This window comes from Silene latifolia, chromosome 5, assembly GCF_048544455.1.
Source record: "Silene latifolia isolate original U9 population chromosome 5, ASM4854445v1, whole genome shotgun sequence".
In the NCBI taxonomy this organism is placed as follows: Eukaryota; Viridiplantae; Streptophyta; class Magnoliopsida; order Caryophyllales; family Caryophyllaceae; genus Silene; species Silene latifolia.
In genome coordinates this window covers 87,313,554-87,334,193 of record NC_133530.1, presented here as the reverse complement: position 1 = coordinate 87,334,193, position 20,640 = coordinate 87,313,554, and the positions used below count along the sequence as shown (strand labels likewise).

General features: G+C 34.8%; 2 protein-coding genes and 1 long non-coding RNA gene across 3 annotated transcripts in view; 2 read left to right on the top strand and 1 right to left on the bottom strand.

Moving 5' to 3' along the window:
- The window catches only part of LOC141657771 (protein CELLULOSE SYNTHASE INTERACTIVE 1-like), a 468,470-nt gene that overhangs the window by 206,065 nt on the left and 241,765 nt on the right, over positions 1-20,640 (bottom strand). The gene's annotated exons all lie outside the window — the stretch shown is intronic.
- Positions 5,614-7,353, top strand: LOC141657766 (jasmonate-induced protein homolog). Its single transcript, XM_074465101.1, has 3 exons — positions 5,614-5,762; positions 5,951-6,296; positions 7,080-7,353. Exons 2-3 carry the CDS (start codon positions 5,970-5,972, stop codon positions 7,269-7,271), a joined length of 519 nt encoding a protein of 172 aa, XP_074321202.1. The 5' UTR covers positions 5,614-5,762; positions 5,951-5,969; the 3' UTR covers positions 7,272-7,353.
- LOC141656219 (uncharacterized) lies at positions 16,076-18,116 on the top strand. Its single transcript, XR_012548429.1, has 3 exons — positions 16,076-16,127; positions 16,225-16,333; positions 18,035-18,116. It is a non-coding gene; the product is annotated as an uncharacterized LOC141656219 (long non-coding RNA).

Sequence of the window (20,640 nt, the reverse complement as noted above, 5' to 3'; positions counted from 1 at the left end):
TCCTCTTCAACACTTATAAATACAATGCTCTCACAACAATTCAGAACATACAAAAAATAGTAATCTCATCAATAACAGAATTATTATATTGGCTTACAAAGAAAGCAGTATTGTATCCTAGAGGAATATTACCCTTATAGTGGGGGATAATTTCCTTATAGTGGGGGATAATTTCCTTAAGGAAAGTATAATAAACGCCTTACTGCAATTCGTTTCTATTAATTGTTCTAAGAGGATGTATATCTAGTTGAACAACGGGACGTTGAGGATGATCGAAATCAAAACACGCAAGGAAGGCCTCACCGGAATGGAGGAGAGTTACGCTAGAGTTTCGTATAAGGGATTGATGTGGATGGAGTTTTATAAAGGCCTCATTTTGTTTAATAGAAGGAATTAAAACATTTTATACACCAGAAATCATCATATCATATCAAATATTATATTAAAGCAGAAATCAGCAGCCTATTTAATGGACACGTGTCAACACCCATATTTACGCCACGTGTCATTTGCTAGATTTCTAATACTAATAAAAAAATATGAGACATTATCCTAAAATTTTGTTTACAATTTATATCAAATCAAATGACACTGATGAGGCAAATTACGATACCCAAATTAAGAAAATATTTTATACTCCTAAAATTTCGTTTACATAAAGAAAATCTTGTCTATTATCTCCAACTAATCAAGATTCAAGATTGACACACAAAAAGGTAACTAATTAAAACAAAAATGCACTGTTAGTTTACAAAAAAATCAAGATTCCTTAAATGACAATTATGTAATATCTACAGAATATTATCTCCAAAAATATTATCTGCAAAAATATAAAAATAAAAACATTATCTCCAAGAATACTATCTCCAACTAATCAAGATTCCTTAAATGACTAATATATTTAATCAAATCATATATTCTACCGAATTTTTCTCCAAAAATATCGCCCAAAGCAACTCATATAATTTTAGAATATCTTTTAAAGAATACAACAGGCTGATTGATTGAATTAAATTTGACTATTTAAGTTTTAAATCTGACTAACTCAGACTTAATCATGAATATTAAGTGGGCGTTTAAAAAAAACTTACTTAAAATACGAGATTTTAAACTAATTGTCATGTGCATATAAATCATGTTATTTTCTTAAAAAAAGTTTGTTTAGATTTGAGAATATCCTAAAATACGGGATTCTAAATTTTCTAATCATCCTAAAAAATATATGATATTCAACCGGAATCCTCTACAAATCATAGTTAACAAAAATATTCAACAGAAATTCTCTACAAAAATATCGGCCAACGCAATTCATAGAATTTTAGAATATGTTTTAATGAATACAATAAGCTGATTGATTGAATTAAATTTGACTATTTAGATTTTAAATCTGACTAACTCAGACTTAATCATGAATATTAAGGAGTAGTTTAAAAAACACTTACTTAAAATACGGGATTTTACTTATTCTTTTTAAGTGTCGTATGACGTTCTATTAATGAATTGTTCTTTACCTTCAAAAAAATATGGAATTTCCATGTGCATATAAATCGTGTTATTTCCTTAAAAAAAAGTTTGTTTAGATTTGAGAATACCCTAAAATACGTGACTCTAATAATCTTAAAAAAATATATGATATTCAACCGAAATTCTCTACAAATCTTAGTTAACTAAAATATTCAACCGAAATTCTCTACAAAATTAATTAAATAATAATAAGTACTTCTATTAGCTAAGAGTGATAACTCGATCCATATAATAACATAATCATTTATTACAAGAAAGTCAACTATTAAAGAAATTACTCCATATGATTGTCATAAGTGTTTCTATTTCCTTAAAATAAAACTGTAGAAAATTTTTAAATTTCAATTGGATACAAAAATGATTTAGGAACTTTCTAAAATATATAATAAAAGATTCCCTACTTTGTGCACAATTATTTTTCGTTTGCAATACGATACTCCGTATTTTAGAATACTTTAATATTCCGTATTTTAGGATACTTTAATTTAGATTATATTTGTATTGTATTGTGACTGTTATACTCTTGCCTAAATTATTATTGCGATAAATAATGTAATTAAGATAATTATTAAATGTCCTTAATGAAAAGGAAAATGATATATATAACTCAATGGGTTGTATTTATGGAACTAAATAAGGAAAGAAGTTCTTAATATATACATTAATTGCATATATTACCCTAATAAAAATCTCATATAATATTTGAATTGAAATACTTTGTGTTTTAGAGCTAAAATTTAGGCTGCTAATCAACCACATATATACTTCGTATTCGATAAAGTTTCATCTTAACAAAATGAAAGTTACACTTTTTTTGCGAACACCCATTCCCATATCAAAACGGTCACTATCGATGCACGCTCCGTTAGATATGTCAATGTTCAAGCAAGGATTGGTGGTACACTAATAGGAGCGGTTTAGTAGTCCCACATATTTTGGTTTGTGTACAAATTGATCTGATTATAATCCCGATATCTTAATTATCAGAACAGAGAGACGGTTTCTCAATAAATTTATTGGGACACCAATTATAAGTTGATGAAGAATGGTACAAAAGGAACATTTTGAGTCATAATCAATCATAAAAGGGGTACGCCCATATGCTAAAATAATTATAATAATAATAAAAGGGGTATGAAAATTATATAAAAGGAGTTTAATAAATGGTCTCTTAATAATTTAATGAGGAACCGCCTCTCTAAAATTTTAGAATCTGTCGACTTGCAAATTGGTCTATTTATAAATTTCGATGTCCCACAGATTTTGTATAAGGGCAAGAAGGATGGTTATGTATGCATTTGAATTGCATAAATTAATGGGCATCGAATTAATTATTAAGTTCCAAATTATTCAAGATTACACTTACCTCTTTCCACATCTATATGTTGCGTAAGATTACACTTACCTCTTACAAACTTTTGTTTTTATTTCTAGAAGTTCTATCTTGCAAAACTGAGTGTTTTGGCTCTAATTTATTTTTCATTGGCCAGTCACACCATTTTGTGGTTGGAAAACAATATTTATTTCCAATTTCTAATTTCATTTACTTGGTGTATCAATGAGACAATGACTATTATATTGTTTTTAGTTTGTGTTTTTTATTTATTTAATAACAATACCAAATCACATGAAAAACTACACTTTTAAAGTCTTATTGAAATGTCCTACCCAATGCTTGACTTTTTATACTCATTCTATCCTCCCCTGATTTTTAATCTCTTATGCAAACCAAATCCCCGTAATCTACCACCCATAAAACTATTAATAATATTTGATGACTTGAAAGGCGAATGAAAGGGAAGTGACGATGCTGGGAGGTCGTGCCAAAATAGGGGGTTGCGATGGGTGGGTATAGATGAGGTGGGTGGCATAAGGGTGTATGTGATCATGGTTAGGGGCTGGTGATGTCGATTATGTAAGAGGGACGGTAGGGCGTAAGGGATGGTGGAGGCAAGATGGGTTTTGGGTGGTTGAAGAAGATGGGATATGGATTGCAGGGTGGTGCTTGGTTGTGTGGGCTGTGTGTTGAGACGTGAGTTGAAAGGGAGGTCGTGGTCAAGCGAAAGGGAGGTGTTGGGCGCGGTGGAGGCTTGGTCGTGAGTTTAGAGGTAATCGGTTAGTGATGGCTGGCACAGGTTTCAAGCTTCAAGACGATATCGATGGTGGGTGGGAGAGAAAATGATAGTTAAGGGAGAGAATTAGGTAATACGGTTAAAAGCGTATACGTATTGCAACAAGTAAAATAAATTGTATATTGCTTAAATAAACACGTTATGGTACCTACAATAATCTTTTATCCGCTTTTCAGATTCACCTATTAGAATATAAAAAGTTGAATTAAATAAATAGCAGAGTGCTTTGAAAAAAATTAAGAAATATAACTTTTCAAAAGCATATGGATAGGCAAAGTATATTTTTGTAAATTTAGTAATTTACTTTATAAAAAAATTATGTAAGTTTGTCTTTCAATAATACTTTTCATTACCACCCGTGCAGTGCACGGGTTTGAATGCACGGATTTGAAAACTAGTAAAAGGTTATTCCTATCATATCTAAATCATGATTTATTGACATTCGATTTTGTACCTTAATATATAAGGATGTTGTTTTAATTACATTAATCCCTGTTTTATTTTTGAAAATTCATTCAAAATTTACTAATTTTGCATCAAGGATTTTAACAATCGAACATGAAATTCATTGTTCGGTAATCGATTTTTTCGAGTTTATCGCAACCATATTTTCAAATGATATTTGTCGTGACGGAAAAAAAAATTGTGCCTCCTTGAAGGAAAATCCTGGGTCTGCCCCTGGCTACGCTACCGGAAAAAAGATGTAATGTAGGTTACTAGGTGGAGATGATAAACACCATTCACTCGTTTGATGTGACCATGGTCCGGACCACCCGTATAATATCGGTCCTTATTTCCTTGTACGTAAACTAGTAAAGCGACGTGACCATGATTTGGAACCATGCATCTATTATCCGTCCGTATGCATGCACACCTTAGCTTCTCATTTTAAGTGGTTACAACAATTTATGCACATGGGAGTACCGAGTATGGGACCAAATAAATTTAACCAGATTCAATAACACAAAATCTCATTGAAGGCGCAGACTATCCGTCATTCAAGATTTGAAAGACGGATAGTCTCTCACAAGATGCAAGTGGCAGCGATATCGTAGGTCTTTCCATTTTCCCTCCCACTTGCCAACCCACTTGTTTTATTGTGAGAGGTCTTCAGCTTGTGACGGATATTGTCCGTCACAAACAAGACGCTTTGATTCAATAAATCAACAATAATGACAATAATAAGAGGAAAAACGTGGAGATATGGAGATGAGACATGATATGCATTTGACGTAAAGAGTACGGAGATAAGACATTATTTGACCTATTTTAAGCTTAAGACGGATATTGTCGTCTTAAGCAAGAATTTGTGTAAGATATGTATGAAAGAAAAAAAAAATAACCTTGCACATGTGAAAAATTAACAAGTTATGTATAACTAGTGTAGATCCCGCGCAAATGCGCGGTAAATATAGACATTTTTAATTTTTAGTGTATTAGCTATAGATTTTAGATTTATATCTCGCGAATTTTTATAAAAAAAACAACTAATATTAAAATTAATTAAAAGAATTGAATAATTCCATAAATTGTGTTTTTTATGAAAATATTTTAACTAAATCAAATTTTTTTAAAAAAATCTTTTTTTGAAAAATCAGTTACTTTAAGTAGTGGGTCCAACATATGATGGTATAATTAGAAAAGTCAAAAATTGCAAGAAGTATCACGGTAGAATATTTGCAAAATCAATTAGTTTAAGTAGTGGGCCCAACTTAGTCCAGAAGGCAGGCCCAATCATAGTGGAAAACACTTGGGCGGGAAACTACTAAGAGAATTTTATTGTCTTAGTAGTAGGGGGGATTATGTATAAGTAATAGTAAGAATTACATAAACGATCGAGTCATCCGATAAATAATTGATCTTGCGTAAAAAGTTTCACACTTCTGAAGACTAATATATAATGAAAATGGTATTAAGTTAATGTATAACGGTTTTATACAAGCACATGATAATCATTATTTATGGACGGTCATAACTTTAATCGCATTTTTTTGTCGGTACCACTCCGACTATAAATATCAACTCAAGGTCGTCTATCCAAATCAAAGTGTAGTGTTGCTTGCATAGTTGCATACTCCCATTCTATCTCCCATCTTAAATCTCAAGGTATTTTATCTTTCGTTATCTTTTGTTTTGACTATTTAGATCAGCTTAATCGGAAAAAAAATATGAATAAATGTGTTATCTCTAGCGATGTTAATTAATTTTCGTGGGTTATTTTACTAACAAAAATAATGTAAAAAAAGAAATCGATAAATATACGTCTACTTACATTAAAATTAAATTTATACTAGGATTTAAGACTCGACAAAAATGGCTGATAAAGAGAAAGCAGACATAGAAGAGATAATGTCAACGGATATTGCAAAGGCTCTAATTGCGGAGGCTGAGCCCCGGAACACACCCTCAGTGATTGCGGCCGTTGGAAATAACCGGGGCCGAACACTGAGGCTGTACGCAACCACAAGTTGGGATGGGAGCTTCTTTACGCCCCCGCCCCAGTCTTTTAATGCTGGAGAAACTGCCCGGTTTTCACATAATGGCTCAAGGGGTGCACTCATTTATGGTCAAGAACAGGGGTCTCCCAATGCTGCTGGTTACCTCTTGGCTTGGTCCATGGGAAGGAACTTTGGTCGTCGGGTACGTATCTATCTCGAATTTTGAAAGTGCAGCTGTGCAGAAAAATAGAAAATGAGATGGCGTCACAAGAAAAAATATGTTAATTATACTAAGTTTTCATTATTATTAGTGTGATTTATGGGCGATTTTAAGGGGTACATGGGATTCATCTGCACCTCCAATAAGTCTAAAATCTATATATTTGGTGTAGACATTCATTAGTATGGATAAATGGGTTCAGCCCCAAATTTCCCAAAAATGGCTAAGATTATCAAATTTTGCTACTCATAATTTTTAAATAAAGAGCTTAACATAAGTATAAAATAATATGAGAAAATCGCTATCCCAAAATATTATTTTTAGGTTCGCCCCTGGGTTCAGTAGTAGAGAGTCCTAAAGTTGGTATGTTCTTGGATGAAATCTAATGTTCGATCTGATCTGATCTATCTGATCTCCGGGCGCTGTGCCCATTTTAATTCTGACTAATTTGTTAAGTTTTCGATTTTTTTTTTTTTGAGTTTGTCTCATAGCATTACTTTGGGATTAAGGCTCTGATATTGTTATCTTATAACATTACTAGTTCGTCCCCATTAACCTCAAATCCTGACTATAAGCCTATAACGTAACATTTATCTCGTAGTGACTTTAAGTCTTTAACTCTATAACTTTGTTTAGCCAAACCGCACATTTCAACATGTGACTAATTATATATATATAGAGTACAAATTTAGTGTCTCTATTTATAATAAGTTACCGTACTAAACTTCATTTTTGATGTCAATTTACGCTAATTTGGTTTTAAAGGTATACGTGAACTGTGGACCACTATCGGAAATCCACCGCAACGGCTGGGAATCAGCTGCTCTCACTTCACTCAACTCTTCCGGCGTAAGTAGTTCTGCCACGGACGACCAGACCGCAAGTAGTATTCGAGCTACAAACGCGGATGCAACCGGTTCATTCCCATTGGGCGCTGTCAGTGCCGTCCTAGCTTAACGTATTCTAAAAGGACAACGAGTTTGTACCAATGTATGGTAATGAAATATGTGAATGTTTAAATAAATTACTTGGAAGTTTACTGTGTTCTTCTAGAATGCTTTCAAATTTATGTGTCGACCAATAGTTTCAAATTGTACGTGTATCTTTTCAAAATATTTCCACGGAATAAATGCAAATACTATGAAAAAATAATGGTGTTTGTAAATACATGAGATCCAGAAAGCACGTACACTTCTACCACCTAATGTGTTCGTATTCGACACCATGTCAGAACACGACACTTGAAACTGTGTTCCACGCTTAACAAACCATAGATGTCTAATTTTTTATTGATATTTTTAATATTATGGAGTAACTCTCAATGACGTCGAGCAAAGGCATTTCAACTCATTATAATATAAAGGATTTTTTTGTGAAACATAATCTTAAAAAAAAAACGCTTTGCAAAATACTACCTTTAGAAAAAAAAAATTGTAAAACACAACCTTTAAAACCAAAAATTGTGAAACACTATTTTTTGGCCGGATTCCGTCAGCTTACCGGTGTCATAATAACTCGCACGCGCCATGTTTATTCGACTTTTTATGTTTTTTTTTTGTTTTCCCCCAATTAATCCCCCTCTTTCTTAACTCCCCAACAACAACCCTCTCTCTCTTTATCTCACTGTCATCCACTTCACCACTTCCCTGCCTCAATTTTTCTAAATAGCCCCCTCTTTTTTTTTCACAATCTCCAATGATAGTTCAGAATCTTCGTCAACACCGCTTCTCAAATGTCGTTGTGGCATCCTTGCCGCCTTAAAACTTTCATGATGGAAAAAAATTAAGGAAGAAGGTTTCTAACATGTAAAAATTTGAGATTGTTTAAAGTGATTTCAGATCTAAAATTAAGAAGTGAAAAAAAAATGGAAGGAAGAGTTTGGAAATCACACATTCACATTGATAGAGTAATTAATTTTAACTTTTTTTGGTGAACTGATAGCGTAATTAATGGCGAGTCATCACCAGATTTTTATTAATTTGGTCAAACTCCGGCTAAAAGTAGTGTTTCACAACTTTTTTGTTTTTAAAGGTTGTGTTTTACAATTTTTTTTAAAGGTAGTGTTTCGCAAAGAGTTTTTTTAAAGGTTGTGTTTCACAAAAAATCCTAAAATAAGTACTAGTATGGATCTCATGCAATGCATACAGCCATACACGATGTTTATAAAGTTTTATCTTTTAGTATATTATTTATAAATTGTAGTATATTATTTATAAATTATAAATTGACAATTCATTAATTGTTTAACGTTTATCATTATTCTATTTTGATTTGAGAAAAAATTAAAACAACAAATATATGGCATGAAATGTGTATTTTAATGAAAATATTTTTTTCCCACAAAATTCCAGTCGATCGACCAAAACCAAATTCAGCAAAAGTTCAGATAAGTCAATCGACTGGAACAAATGGTCGATCAACTTCTTTAGCAACACATACAGCAGTGATTTCTTCTCTTCAACTTGCTTGCTCACTCCCTCACGCATCTCGAGGCAGTAGTTCTCGAGCTTTGAATCTTTCAATTTCCAAAATGCAACACCGGGGACGGGTTTTGGCTTGTTTACACTCGTCTGGGTCCAAACCTGCATCAGGTACAAAATAACCCAAAGTAAAACATTCTTGGGAGGATAGTAGGTATTTGCTACATATTATGTAACACCCCAACTATTCGGCCAAGATAATTGGAGCATTACCATCTCGGTTTCCCGAGGCAGTGAAATCGGAGATACAATTTAAGAAGCAATTAAATAAATAACATGTTTAGTGAATTAAAAGTACTTAAATGAATAATGAAAAATTACAACTCATGACTACCAAGCTATTCTACTCAACTATGACCGACTCGGGTGTCACCCAACTCGTCCCTTCTCCCGCATGTCACCAAAGCTAACCTGTGAATAATTGTTCCCCATATGATCGGAAATATCATATGGATCAACACAGGTCACCCCGGAAATGGGTGACAATTACACAAACACACAACACGTCAGTTTCAATAACACATAAGGCGTAACAAAATAATTAAATATGCAATATGCTGATTTATATGATAAGACACGGTACACCAATATCACAATGGTACCGGGACACGCCCAGGCATACCCATAACCACCACCCGGTACCGGGACACGCCATGGCATACCGACTACCACGCTAGGTACCGGGACACGCCCAGACGTACCGGGTCAGGAATGTAACGCCCCGTAATTTCGGACCGTTAATATATTTCAAAAATAATTTATTAATCAAATAAAATTTGATATTTAAAGTAATTAAAGTAAAAATAATTCAAAGAAATATAATTTTATTATATTTTGAAGAAAATTATTTATTTTGATAGTTTCGAAATGTTTAAAAATAGTTTAAACCGTGTAAAACTTTTTATTTCGAAATAAGGGCGTATCGGGGGGAAAATGACAATTCTTTTGAACGTTGGGTAAACGAAATTGGAAGTGGGTCGTATGAATACTCAATTTTCTTGTAATCTCGTGTTTAAAAACTTTGGTCTTGACCGAATTTGCGTTTGACTTACGGATTTAATTATTATCAAAAGTCAAAAAACCGACTCGTAAAAATCCCGACTAAAAATCCCGCACCTTCCTTTCCTCCTTTCCTTTCTCCCTTCACGCGCACCACCCCTTCCTTTCTTCATTTTTCTGGTTTTTTTCTTTGTTCATCAACATTCAAACTCAACCAAAAACATTTCAACAAAAATTCAAGCTGTTTTGGCCATAATTTCTTCGTTTCTTATCGGTTTTTCACGAAATTTACCTTTCCGGAATCCTCTCGTCGCGATCTACAACTTGGTATAATTTAATTTCAGTTTTCTTGAAGTTGTTTTAAGACCAATTTTCGGAAATTTCGGTTTATATACTTATCTTTGTGTTTTAATTGTTTATTTAGGTGAAGAATTGGAGGACGAGTTCGGGGACTCGTATATTGTAGAGGATAGCGGCTAGTTGTTGTTAGGGTTTCGGTTTTGAGGTGCTAATTGCTCATTTTCTAGCTTAAGGTAACATATTTCGAGTTACTCGACGAATTATCGTCACAATCTTTGTTGTTTTTGTATGTTTGGTGATTTTTGGTTGAATAGTAGTTTTTACATGTAAAATTTGTTGCATGCATGCTTAATTTGTGCCTTTTGTTAGTTTAAATTATCAAAGTTGAATTGGAAACGATTAATTAATGTTCAGACGGTCTTTTACTAAACAAAAATGGAAAAAAATGGTGGTGTAGGGGGCAGGCGGCGGGTTTCAAGCAAGGCGGCAGCCACGGCTAGCCACGGTTGGCGGGTCGGTCCGTTGCTTGTTTCGCGGTTTTCCATGCAAAATTTGTCATTTCAGGTTTATTAATGACATAGTTAGTATGAGTACACTTTAGGAATTGAATCATATAAGTAATAAAAATTATGTTAATGGTAAAACTATGCTTATATTAATAGTTATCACATGTTAGGATAGTTTACAAAATGAATTTGTAAATAATAGGCTCAGAATGAATTATATAGGGATAATTGTAATGTTTTGTTGATTGTGCCGAAAACTGAGCCTTAGTCCCTTTGACTGATGCGATGTCAGTTAATTGAGTGATTGGTCACCATAATTTGACCGCACTCGCCGCAGGTGGGGTTGCGGGTAAAAATTCGGTTGTATGAATTAGATAATCGGCCTTTTTCTTGCTTTATGCCATTTATTATATCTTTATTCCACATGTTTAGTTAGTTGAATTTAAGTAGCTTCTTATATTGTAGAAACGGCCCTAGATTCCTGAAGCCTTTAATTTGGATAATATTGTTAGAATTGGAAATTTGTATTGAGGATTCTGTTGGTTTATCTGCTGAATAGACATTTATATAGCCTTTCACATGATAGAATGTTAGAATTTATGTTGGTAAGTAGGACTTTTTGCCCTCTTAAGGTTAAGTGGGTGTCTTACTTGACTTGTGTGGTGAGTCTTGTGTGGTGTGGGCTAAAGTATTCAAGTTGGGACTAGCTGGGACTAGGTCCTAGGTGAGTATTTCGGCCTTCATCATAGATAGGTCTTTATAGTCTTTGACGAGTATATGTTCACCGCTTGATAGCTTTTTGTTTCTGACTAGTGGATTTATATCCAAGTTGGGGCATGACCTCGGTACTTATTTTGATAGTATGGGGTCAGCTTAAGTACTAGCCAACCCTTTGGTGGACTCCTTAGGGTACTCACTTTGTTTTTAGAAAAATTGTGGGTCTTGGGTGCGGTGGTGTGTATCCGCATGTCTAGGTCTGCGCAGATTTTAGGCTAGGGTTGTGTTGTCTCTTGGCCATGTTTTATTAATATTAACCGCTGAGCCAAGATACCGGTTCGATTACCTTCCCTACCTCGTGGTATAGACTCGAGTTACAAAGTGACTATTGACCGTACTAAGAACTTATGCCTGTCTTTGATATATTGCCCTTTCTTGTTTGATGATTCTATGAATCATAGAAGGTGAGATGCAAGCCGGCTATGGTTGATAGAGTTTGGATTACTATTTGTTAAATGATTCACATGATAGTTTAGTTTGGTCAGTTTAGGGGTCATAGGTTAGATTACAGGGTAATTACATGGTTTATCATATTGTTTACATGTTACATTAATTTTGACGATTCGTACCGGGGACTCGAAGTTACTCCCCACCTGAATTGTGGCTTTCGTGTTTGTATAAAATGCGATTTGGGTTGTTGATGCTTTGTTGGGGTCACAGACGAGCTAGTGAGCAAGGAACCTTGGACCTAGTTTTTGGCTATTCTATTAGTAAACCTTTTACCTTTTGGTTTTGTATATTATTTGAAGGGACATATGTTTCCCTTTTCTATTTTGGGTTTGTATCTTTACTTCTTCTTATCATTAGCTATGTATGTAAAGTAGCTCATTAGCAACGCAGGTTTTGGCTCCCGCCTCTTGGGAATGTTGGATATGTTGTGATTGGTTTAGAAAATTTTTGAAATTACAGGTTTTTGGCTAGTTGAACCAATTACAAACATATCCTACCAGTTTTTCTGTAGAATTTACGTAATTAATTAAGGCTAGATTTAAGGGTGTCACAATTGGTATCAGAGCCAATTGCTCTCGACGCACGTTTGTGCACCCCACTTAGAATCACTTGACCTTTAAAAAAATAAACTTGAGAGATGGGTAGGATGGGTAGAGTTAGGATTTTATGTGGTAGTCTGTTTGTGATTGCTAATTGTTAGGTACTAATTGATTTTCTCTTTTGTAAGATGGCTCTCCAATAGAGGTAGATAATGCAATCTTACCTTAGTTTTCCAATCTCGTTGTTTATTCGTCTTTCAAATTCCTCTTCTCTCGCTTTGGTAACTACCTTTCAATTCTTTCTCCCGATTCATCTTAGGTTCGATTTCTTCTTATAATAAAGTCCATGTGGACACCTTCCTTTTATTCCGCAGGATAGTTCGCCCTTGTTCAAAGAGAACCCGATATTGAGAGAATGTAACTTTGGAGGGCGTGAATGAGTTGAGAAATTGATTGGTTAAGGTTTGAGTGGTATAGGAGAATATAACTTGGGATCCTTTGGTTAGACTTGTTAGTTGTGCATGATATGAGAGCCTAGTGAGTTTAGGAACACCTTTGGATTTATGTCTATTGAGAGCTTGTTTGTTATAGATGATTGAGCATGAGGTACTACCTTAGCACATAAGATGGTATGAACCTGAGCTACTTCATTTGAGAGTCTCGATGTTTCTTAGGGAGAATTAAAGGAATGATAGTCAACCCTAATCCTTGTAGGCCTGGAAAGGAATACAATAGGACATTGACGTTGCTTAAAGGTTTGGTATCTTACTTTGGAATTAGTTAGTTTGTTAAACCTTTTGAGTTGACCAAATCTAGTATAGAGTAGCCCTTGTTGACCTTTTAAATCATATCTGAATTTGGGAATTTTGGTGGAAAGTTGTTCGATGCAGTTCGTGAGTTCAAGGATGTGATTTCAATTTATGGTATCGGAGACTAGAAGTATTAAGTGGTGAGATGATGGAGTAGACAAGATATGGTACTTGGGGATGACATAGTAAGTGAAGTTCAATGACGAGAATTGTAAAGGAGATACTTTGGGACATGGGTGGTAACAAATGAATTTGTGTGGTGAATTGATTTTGGCTCTTAAAACCAATTGAGTTGAGGAATACCTACCATTGTGGAGTCCTTGTTTGTCTTATAATTTGGTAGACTTTTGGGGCTTTGTTGAGCACCCTAGTGGTGTAACCTTATCATATCAATCTTAAGCTTTGATGAGTGTTTGGTAAGCGGTAACCCTTTCATTGTGCCGCTTCTATTCTCCTTTCCTTTTCTTTAACGTTCGTTGAACCTTGTTTTTATGCCAAATCCTACGAATCTTCTTCTTGCCCGAGATATCTTCTTAACTCGAATACCTCTTATTTAGGTCAACCGTTATCTTTACGGACCGACTCCTTAGTTTCCTAACTTGTCAGATTCAGGCACCCTCCGGAAATGTTTCACCGTTTCTCTATTCCTTTATCACTTCTTATCTCCTTAGTATAGTTGGTACCTTATTGACCATGTTTACAGAGTTAGTGAGATGTGACTTGAGAATATAGGTTTGACTAAGTAGTCGAGTTTGTGATTGGCTTCCATAATCACTTTGGAGATGAGAGTTTGATAATGTATATGTTACCGTGCGAGAAATGTTAAATGTAGGATTATTAGTTGATTTTAGTGAGTGATATTGATTACTACTTGAGGTATGGTATGAGAGTGAGAGTAAGCTACATTATTGGGAGGTTTTAGCACTTGTTTTGGTAACTAGAAAGGGTAATGGTATGGTTGACACCAATTGTTAGGCTAAGGAACATAATTTCAATTTATGGTTTTAGGAACTCTGAGGTGATAAAATGTTGTTACAATTATGACCTTGTTCCTTGAGAAATTGAGGGTAAGCAAGTTTAGGATATCAAATTTGAAAGAATACTCCTTGGGGATGTTGATGACCAGAATGGATTGGTGATGTAATTTGGTATTAGTTGGCTCTTGTGAGTTCTGGAGTTGAGAGAGACTTAGTCTTGAGAAGAATTTGTTAATCCTATAGTTTTATAGACCTTGAGGTCGCATTGAGTACTTGAGATGATGGGACGGTGTTGTAGAAATGAGTGTAGTTCCGCTTTTGGCAATCCTTAATAAATAAAAGGATAGAGGACGTGAGATCCTATTAATTTTTCGGATTTTGGGGTTGGTATGTCACTACCTTGTTTTGAAATGAAAACCTTGTAGAATTTGAGGAACCCATAGTTGACACTAGTTGGATACGAATATAACTTTGTTGGAAGCCTTGACCTTAGGCTTGTGAAAGTTGTTTTGGAATGTTATTGTAAATTTGAACTTTATATCTAATCCTTTGAGGAATCTTTCTATTGGAATTGGAATATTGTTGGGAAATAGGATTGTGAACCTTTCTCGATGTACCGATCTTCCTAATTCCGATCTCTGACAATTGTATTCTTACTATTCTGGCTTGTTCCGTTGTGTTCGCCTTTATGGAACTCATTTGACCTCCTGAGTAAAGCGTCTTGTTCGTTGACATCTTTATTGACTTCATCCAAAAATTCCACCTTTAAAAGTTCAATTCCTTCTTGTCTGTTGGGTGTGAGTTCCCTATCGCGACTTGCACTTCTCGTTCCCGAGTTGTTTTCCATCTTGCATAGATTCTATATAGTTTGAGTAAACTTTTGGTTTATTTTTCCTTAATTTGGAGTGAAATCTACAAATTGACCTCTTTCTATAACATTTGAAAATGATTTCTCACTCTCTTTCAACCCTAATGTTCGATTGGATATCTAAGCTATTTCTCGTTTTGTGTAATGATTCCTTTTCTTACTCTTTTTCCGAGTTACTAAGCCTTGTATAATCATAATTAGTAAAGATAGTATTCTTACTATAGAATTTTAAACTAAAAGTTTGAAAATGCTTTTATGATTTTCAATGGTTTTAACATTAGTGAATGTTAAATCTCGTTGTTGGAGACGTCCCAATAATGGGTTTTCTCATTTATTGGTGTAGAAATATTTTTATATCTTGATATGAATATGGATGTTCTTGTCTGATCAACAAGAGTATCACCGCTTCATTGAAAAGATACCTATATTTTCTAATAACTATAATTTCTCCTTCTTAGTTTCGAGGACGAAACTTTTTAAAAGGAGGGGTGATTGTAACGCCCCGTAATTTCGGACCGTTAATATATTTCAAAAATAATTTATTAATCAAATAAAATTTGATATTTAAAGTAATTAAAGTAAAAATAATTCAAAGAAATATAATTTTATTATATTTTGAAGAAAAGTATTTATTTTGATAGTTTCGAAATGTTTAAAAATAGTTTAAACCGTGTAAAACTTTTTATTTCGAAATAAGGGCGTATCGGGGGGAAAATGACAATTCTTTTGAACGTTGGGTAAACGAAATTGGAAGTGGGTCGTATGAATACTCAATTTTCTTGTAATCTCGTGTTTAAAAACTTTGGTCTTGACGGAATTTGCGTTTGACTTACGGATTTAATTATTATCAAACGAGTCAAACCGACTCGTAAAAATCCCGACTAAAAATCCCGCACCTTCCTTTCCTCCTTTCCTTTCTCCCTTCACGCGCACCACCCCTTCCTTTCTTCATTTTTCTGGTTTTTTCTTTGTTCATCAACATTCAAACTCAACCAAAAACATTTCAACAAAAATTCAAGTTTGTTTTGGCCATAATTTCTTCGTTTCTTATCGGTTTTTTTCACGAAATTTACCTTTCCGGAATCCTCTCGTCGCGATCTACAACTTGGTATAATTTAATTTCAGTTTTCTTGAAGTTGTTTTAAGACCAATTTTCGGAAATTTCGGTTTATATACTTATCTTTGTGTTTTAATTGTTTATTTAGGTGAAGAATTGGAGGACGAGTTCGGGGACTCGTATATTGTAGAGGATAGCGGCTAGTTGTTGTTAGGGTTTCGGTTTTGAGGTGCTAATTGCTCATTTTCTAGCTTAAGGTAACATATTTCGAGTTACTCGACGAATTATCGTCACAATCTTTGTTGTTTTTGTATGTTTGGTGATTTTTGGTTGAATAGTAGTTTTTACATGTAAAATTTGTTGCATGCATGCTTAATTTGTGCCTTTTGTTAGTTTAAATTAACAAAGTTGAATTGGAAACGATTAATTAATGTTCAGACGGTCTTTTACTAAACAAAAATGGAAAAAAAATGGTGGTGTAGGGGGGGGCAAAAGAAGCGTGCCGGAGCCGTGGCAGGAGCCCACGGCTAGCTAGCCTGTTGGTTGGTCTGGTCGGTCCGTTGCTTGTTTCAGCGGTTTTCCATGCAAAATTTGTCATTTCAGGTTTATTAATGACTTAGTTAGTATGAGTACACTTTAGGAATTGAATCATATAAGTAATAAAAATTATGTTAATGGTAAAACTATGCTTATATTAATAGTTATCACATGTTAGGATAGTTTACAAAATGAATTTGTAAATAATAGGCTCAGAATGAATTATATAGGGATAATTGTAATGTTTTGTTGATTGTCAAAACCGAGCCTTAGTCCCTTTGGATCGATGCGATGTCGATTAATTGAGTGATTGGTCACCGCAATTTGACCGCACTGTCGCAGGTGGGGTTCGGGTAAAAATTCGGTTGTATGAATTAGATAATCGGCCTTTTTCTTGCTTTATGCCATTTATTATATCTTTATTCCACATGTTTAGTTAGTTGAATTTAAGTAGCTTCTTATATTGTAGAAACGGCCCTAGATTCCCTGAAGCCTTTAATTTGGATAATATTGTTAGAATTGGAAATTTGTATTGAAGATTCTGTTGGTTTATCTGCTGAATAGACATTTATATAGCCTTTCACATGATAGAATGTTAGAATTTATGTTGGTAAGTAGGACTTTTTGCCCTCTTAAGGTTAAGTGGGTGTCTTACTTGACTTGTGTGGTGAGTCTTGTGTGGTGTGGGCTAAAGTATTCAAGTTGGGACTAGCTGGGACTAGGTCCTAGGTGAGTATTTCGGCCTTCATCATAGATAGGTCTTTATAGTCTTTGACGAGTATATGTTCACTGCTTGATAGCCTTTGTGTTCCTGACTAGTGGATTTATATCCAAGTTGGGGCATGACCTCAGGTACTTATTTTGATAGTATGGGGTCAGCTTAAGTACTAGCCAACCCTTTGGTGGACTCCTTAGGGTACTCACTTTGTTTTTAGAAAAATTGTGGGTCTTGGGTGCGGTGGTGTGTATCCGCATGTCTAGGTCTGCGCAGATTTTAGGCTAGGGTTGTGTTGTCTCTTGGCCATGTTTTATTAATATTAACCGCTGAGCCAAGATACCGGTTCGATTACCTTCCCTACCTCGTGGTATAAACTCGAGTTACAAAGTGACTATTGACCGTACTAAGAACTTATGCCTGTCTTTGATATATTGCCCTTTCTTGTTTGATGATTCTATGAATCATAGAAGGTGAGATGCAAGCCGGCTATGGTTGATAGAGTTTGGATTACTATTTGTTAAATGATTCACATGATAGTTTAGTTTGGTCAGTTTAGGGGTCATAGGTTAGATTACAGGGTAATTACATGGTTTATCATATTGTTTACATGTTACATTAATTTTGACGATTCGTGGCTGGGAGGACTCAAAGTTACTCCCCACTGAATTGTGGCTTTCGTGTTTGTATAAAATGCGATTGACAGGTTGTTGATGCTTTGTTGGGGTCACAGACGAGCTAGTGAGCAAGGAACCTTGGACCTAGTTTTTGGCTATTCTATTAGTAAACCTTTTACCTTTTGGTTTTGTATATTATTTGAAGGGACATATGTCTCCCTTTTCTATTTTGGGTTTGTATCTTTACTTCTTCTTATCATTAGCTATGTATGTAAAGTAGCTCATTAGCAACGCAGGTTTTGGCTCCCGCCTCTTGGGAATGTTGGATATGTTGTGATTGGTTTAGAAAATTTTTGAAATTACAGGTTTTTGGCTAGTTGAACCAATTACAAACATATCCTACCAGTTTTTCTGTAGAATTTACGTAATTAATTAAGGCTAGATTTAAGGGTGTCACAAGGAAGCCAACCGATCCCCTGCCAGACGTCGCGTCTCAACCACATGCGTCCCTCCGTACTCAAGCCATTAATGTGCACATTCCCCTTAGAGTGGGAACCTCCAAGGGGCGACCCGAGCGCAAGACGGCCTCCCAACCGTTTTGCGTCTCCTCAACAATCAAGTATCACTACCAAAGACCTCCAACACAACACAAACACAACCATACATGATAAATGAAGGAACAATGTTAGAACACATTGGATTGATGATGCCAAGTCCCTTTGTTATTTGATTGTTTGCTCTTAGTTGAAATAATTAGTGAATGAAGCAATCAAATGGACTTTCAACAATGATTCAAGATGATCAAGCTAATCAAGGAAGTCAAGACAATGATATTTTCCAAGCCTTAGTCGACATATGTAAGAGTATGTGTAACATTCTCATTTAAGTCAAGTAATGGCAAAACCATGCAACAAAGATCTGTTGATCTTTGTGGTTTCTGGTACTATCATACGGAGGAGGAATTTCGACCAAATGTTTTTAAGTGTCAAAACTTTGCAAACTTTAAACCTTAAACATTGAATTTTCAAAAGCTTGAAAATAATCTGAAATTTTGGAGTCACAAGCCCACTTGACTAAGCCTCTAGATTTGTGCAAACACCTTTTACCAAAATGGCAAAGAAGACTTGTCAAACTTCTAAAGTAAGAAAAGCTTTTTGCCATTTCGGTAAATTGTCACATGTTGAGTGTAGAAGCTTAAGTTTTCTGATTTCTTAAGCCCCAAGCCTATAAGTCTAACACTTACCATCACTCAAAGCTATCATTTTAATATTGGATTTAATTTTTCAAAGTGTACTTACCTAAGACTAAATCCACTATAAATAGAGTGTCTTAGTCACATTTATTTCTCAAGACTTCCAAAACATTTATTGTAAAAACCTTGCAAATCATTTGTGCATTTAAAGCTTTGTTCTTCAAGTGTTTGCAAAACGTTTTTCTGATTTTAAGTCTTCAAAATTGTTTTCGAAAAAGTCAAAACCTCCAAGTATCAGTTCAGATCTTTGTGACATGATGAGTTTGTTCCATGATTCTCGTGTTAGATCTTCATTGTAATCTCCATGTTCATTTAAGTGAACTCTTGAGATTCAAGATTCTGTAACACCTTGAGATAGAACCCATAAACTCTTGAAGCGGAGTAGCTTTAAGTTTGAGTGCAACCGGAGTAGGTTGGCGAGTTATTTTCATTGTAAGGGGTTTAGTAAGTTTGAGTAAATTTCTAAACAAGCAATAAAATAACGGTTGGACGTAGGCCTCAGAGTAGAGGCTGAACCAATTTTTAAAAATGTCGTTTGTTTGTTCATTTACTCTTACGTTCTTCCACTTTGCTATTTCTCGCATGTACCTAATCAAGTTCTGTGTCACAGTAACCTATACCATGACATAGAACTGTTGTACCTTCTTGTGAACTTACATTCAATTAAGTTTCTCAAGTCTTGTACTTCTTTATTCTTAGCTTAAAGTAATTAATTAACTAAGTTAAGGATAAAATTTTAAAAAAGGTACACCTAATTCACCCCCTCCCCCTCTTAGGTGTTAATAGTTCTTAACTTTTCAATTGGTATCAGAGCCTCGTGCTCTTGATATTGGTTAAATCCAAAGAGTTGATCCTATAGTTATGGACGATTCAAAACACACTAAGTATCCCATTTTCAAGGGAGAAAACTATGCCTGGTGGAAACATCGCATGGAGCACTATGTCAAAAGTGCGGACTATGAATGTTGGTTAATCATTCAAAAGGGTCCCCTCAAAATCGAAGTGACTAATGCTGATGTCACTAGCTCCTTAAAAAGTGAGGATAAGTATGTTGAGGCCGACTATAAGAAAATCGAGAAAAACTCTAAGGCCATGTCCATTCTTCAATATGGGATCGGTGACCAAGAGATTAATCGTATATCTGGATGTGCTTCGGCCAAAGAGATTTGGGACACCCTAAACCTTGCTTATGAGGGAACGTCACAAGTCAAGAAATACCGTATTGATCTTCTCATGCAACAATATGAGATGTTCAATATGGAACGAGATGAGTCAATTAATAGTTTGTCTTCACGTTTTTCTAGTATTGTCAATGACCTTAAGAGTTTAGGTAGGAGTTTTCAATCCGAGGATTTAGTCCGTAAAATCCTTCGTAGCCTAACTGAAAAGTGGCAACCGAAGGTTACGGCTATTGAGGAAGCTAAGGACCTTTCATTGCTCACC

Coding starts and splice junctions, on each gene's coding strand:
- LOC141657766 (XM_074465101.1), top strand. CDS start 5,970: ATGGCTGATAAAGAGAAAGCAGACATAGAAGAGATAATGTCAACGGAT. Junction 6,297..7,079: donor GAAGGAACTTTGGTCGTCGG/GTACGTATCTAT, acceptor TTGGTTTTAAAG/GTATACGTGAACTGTGGACC.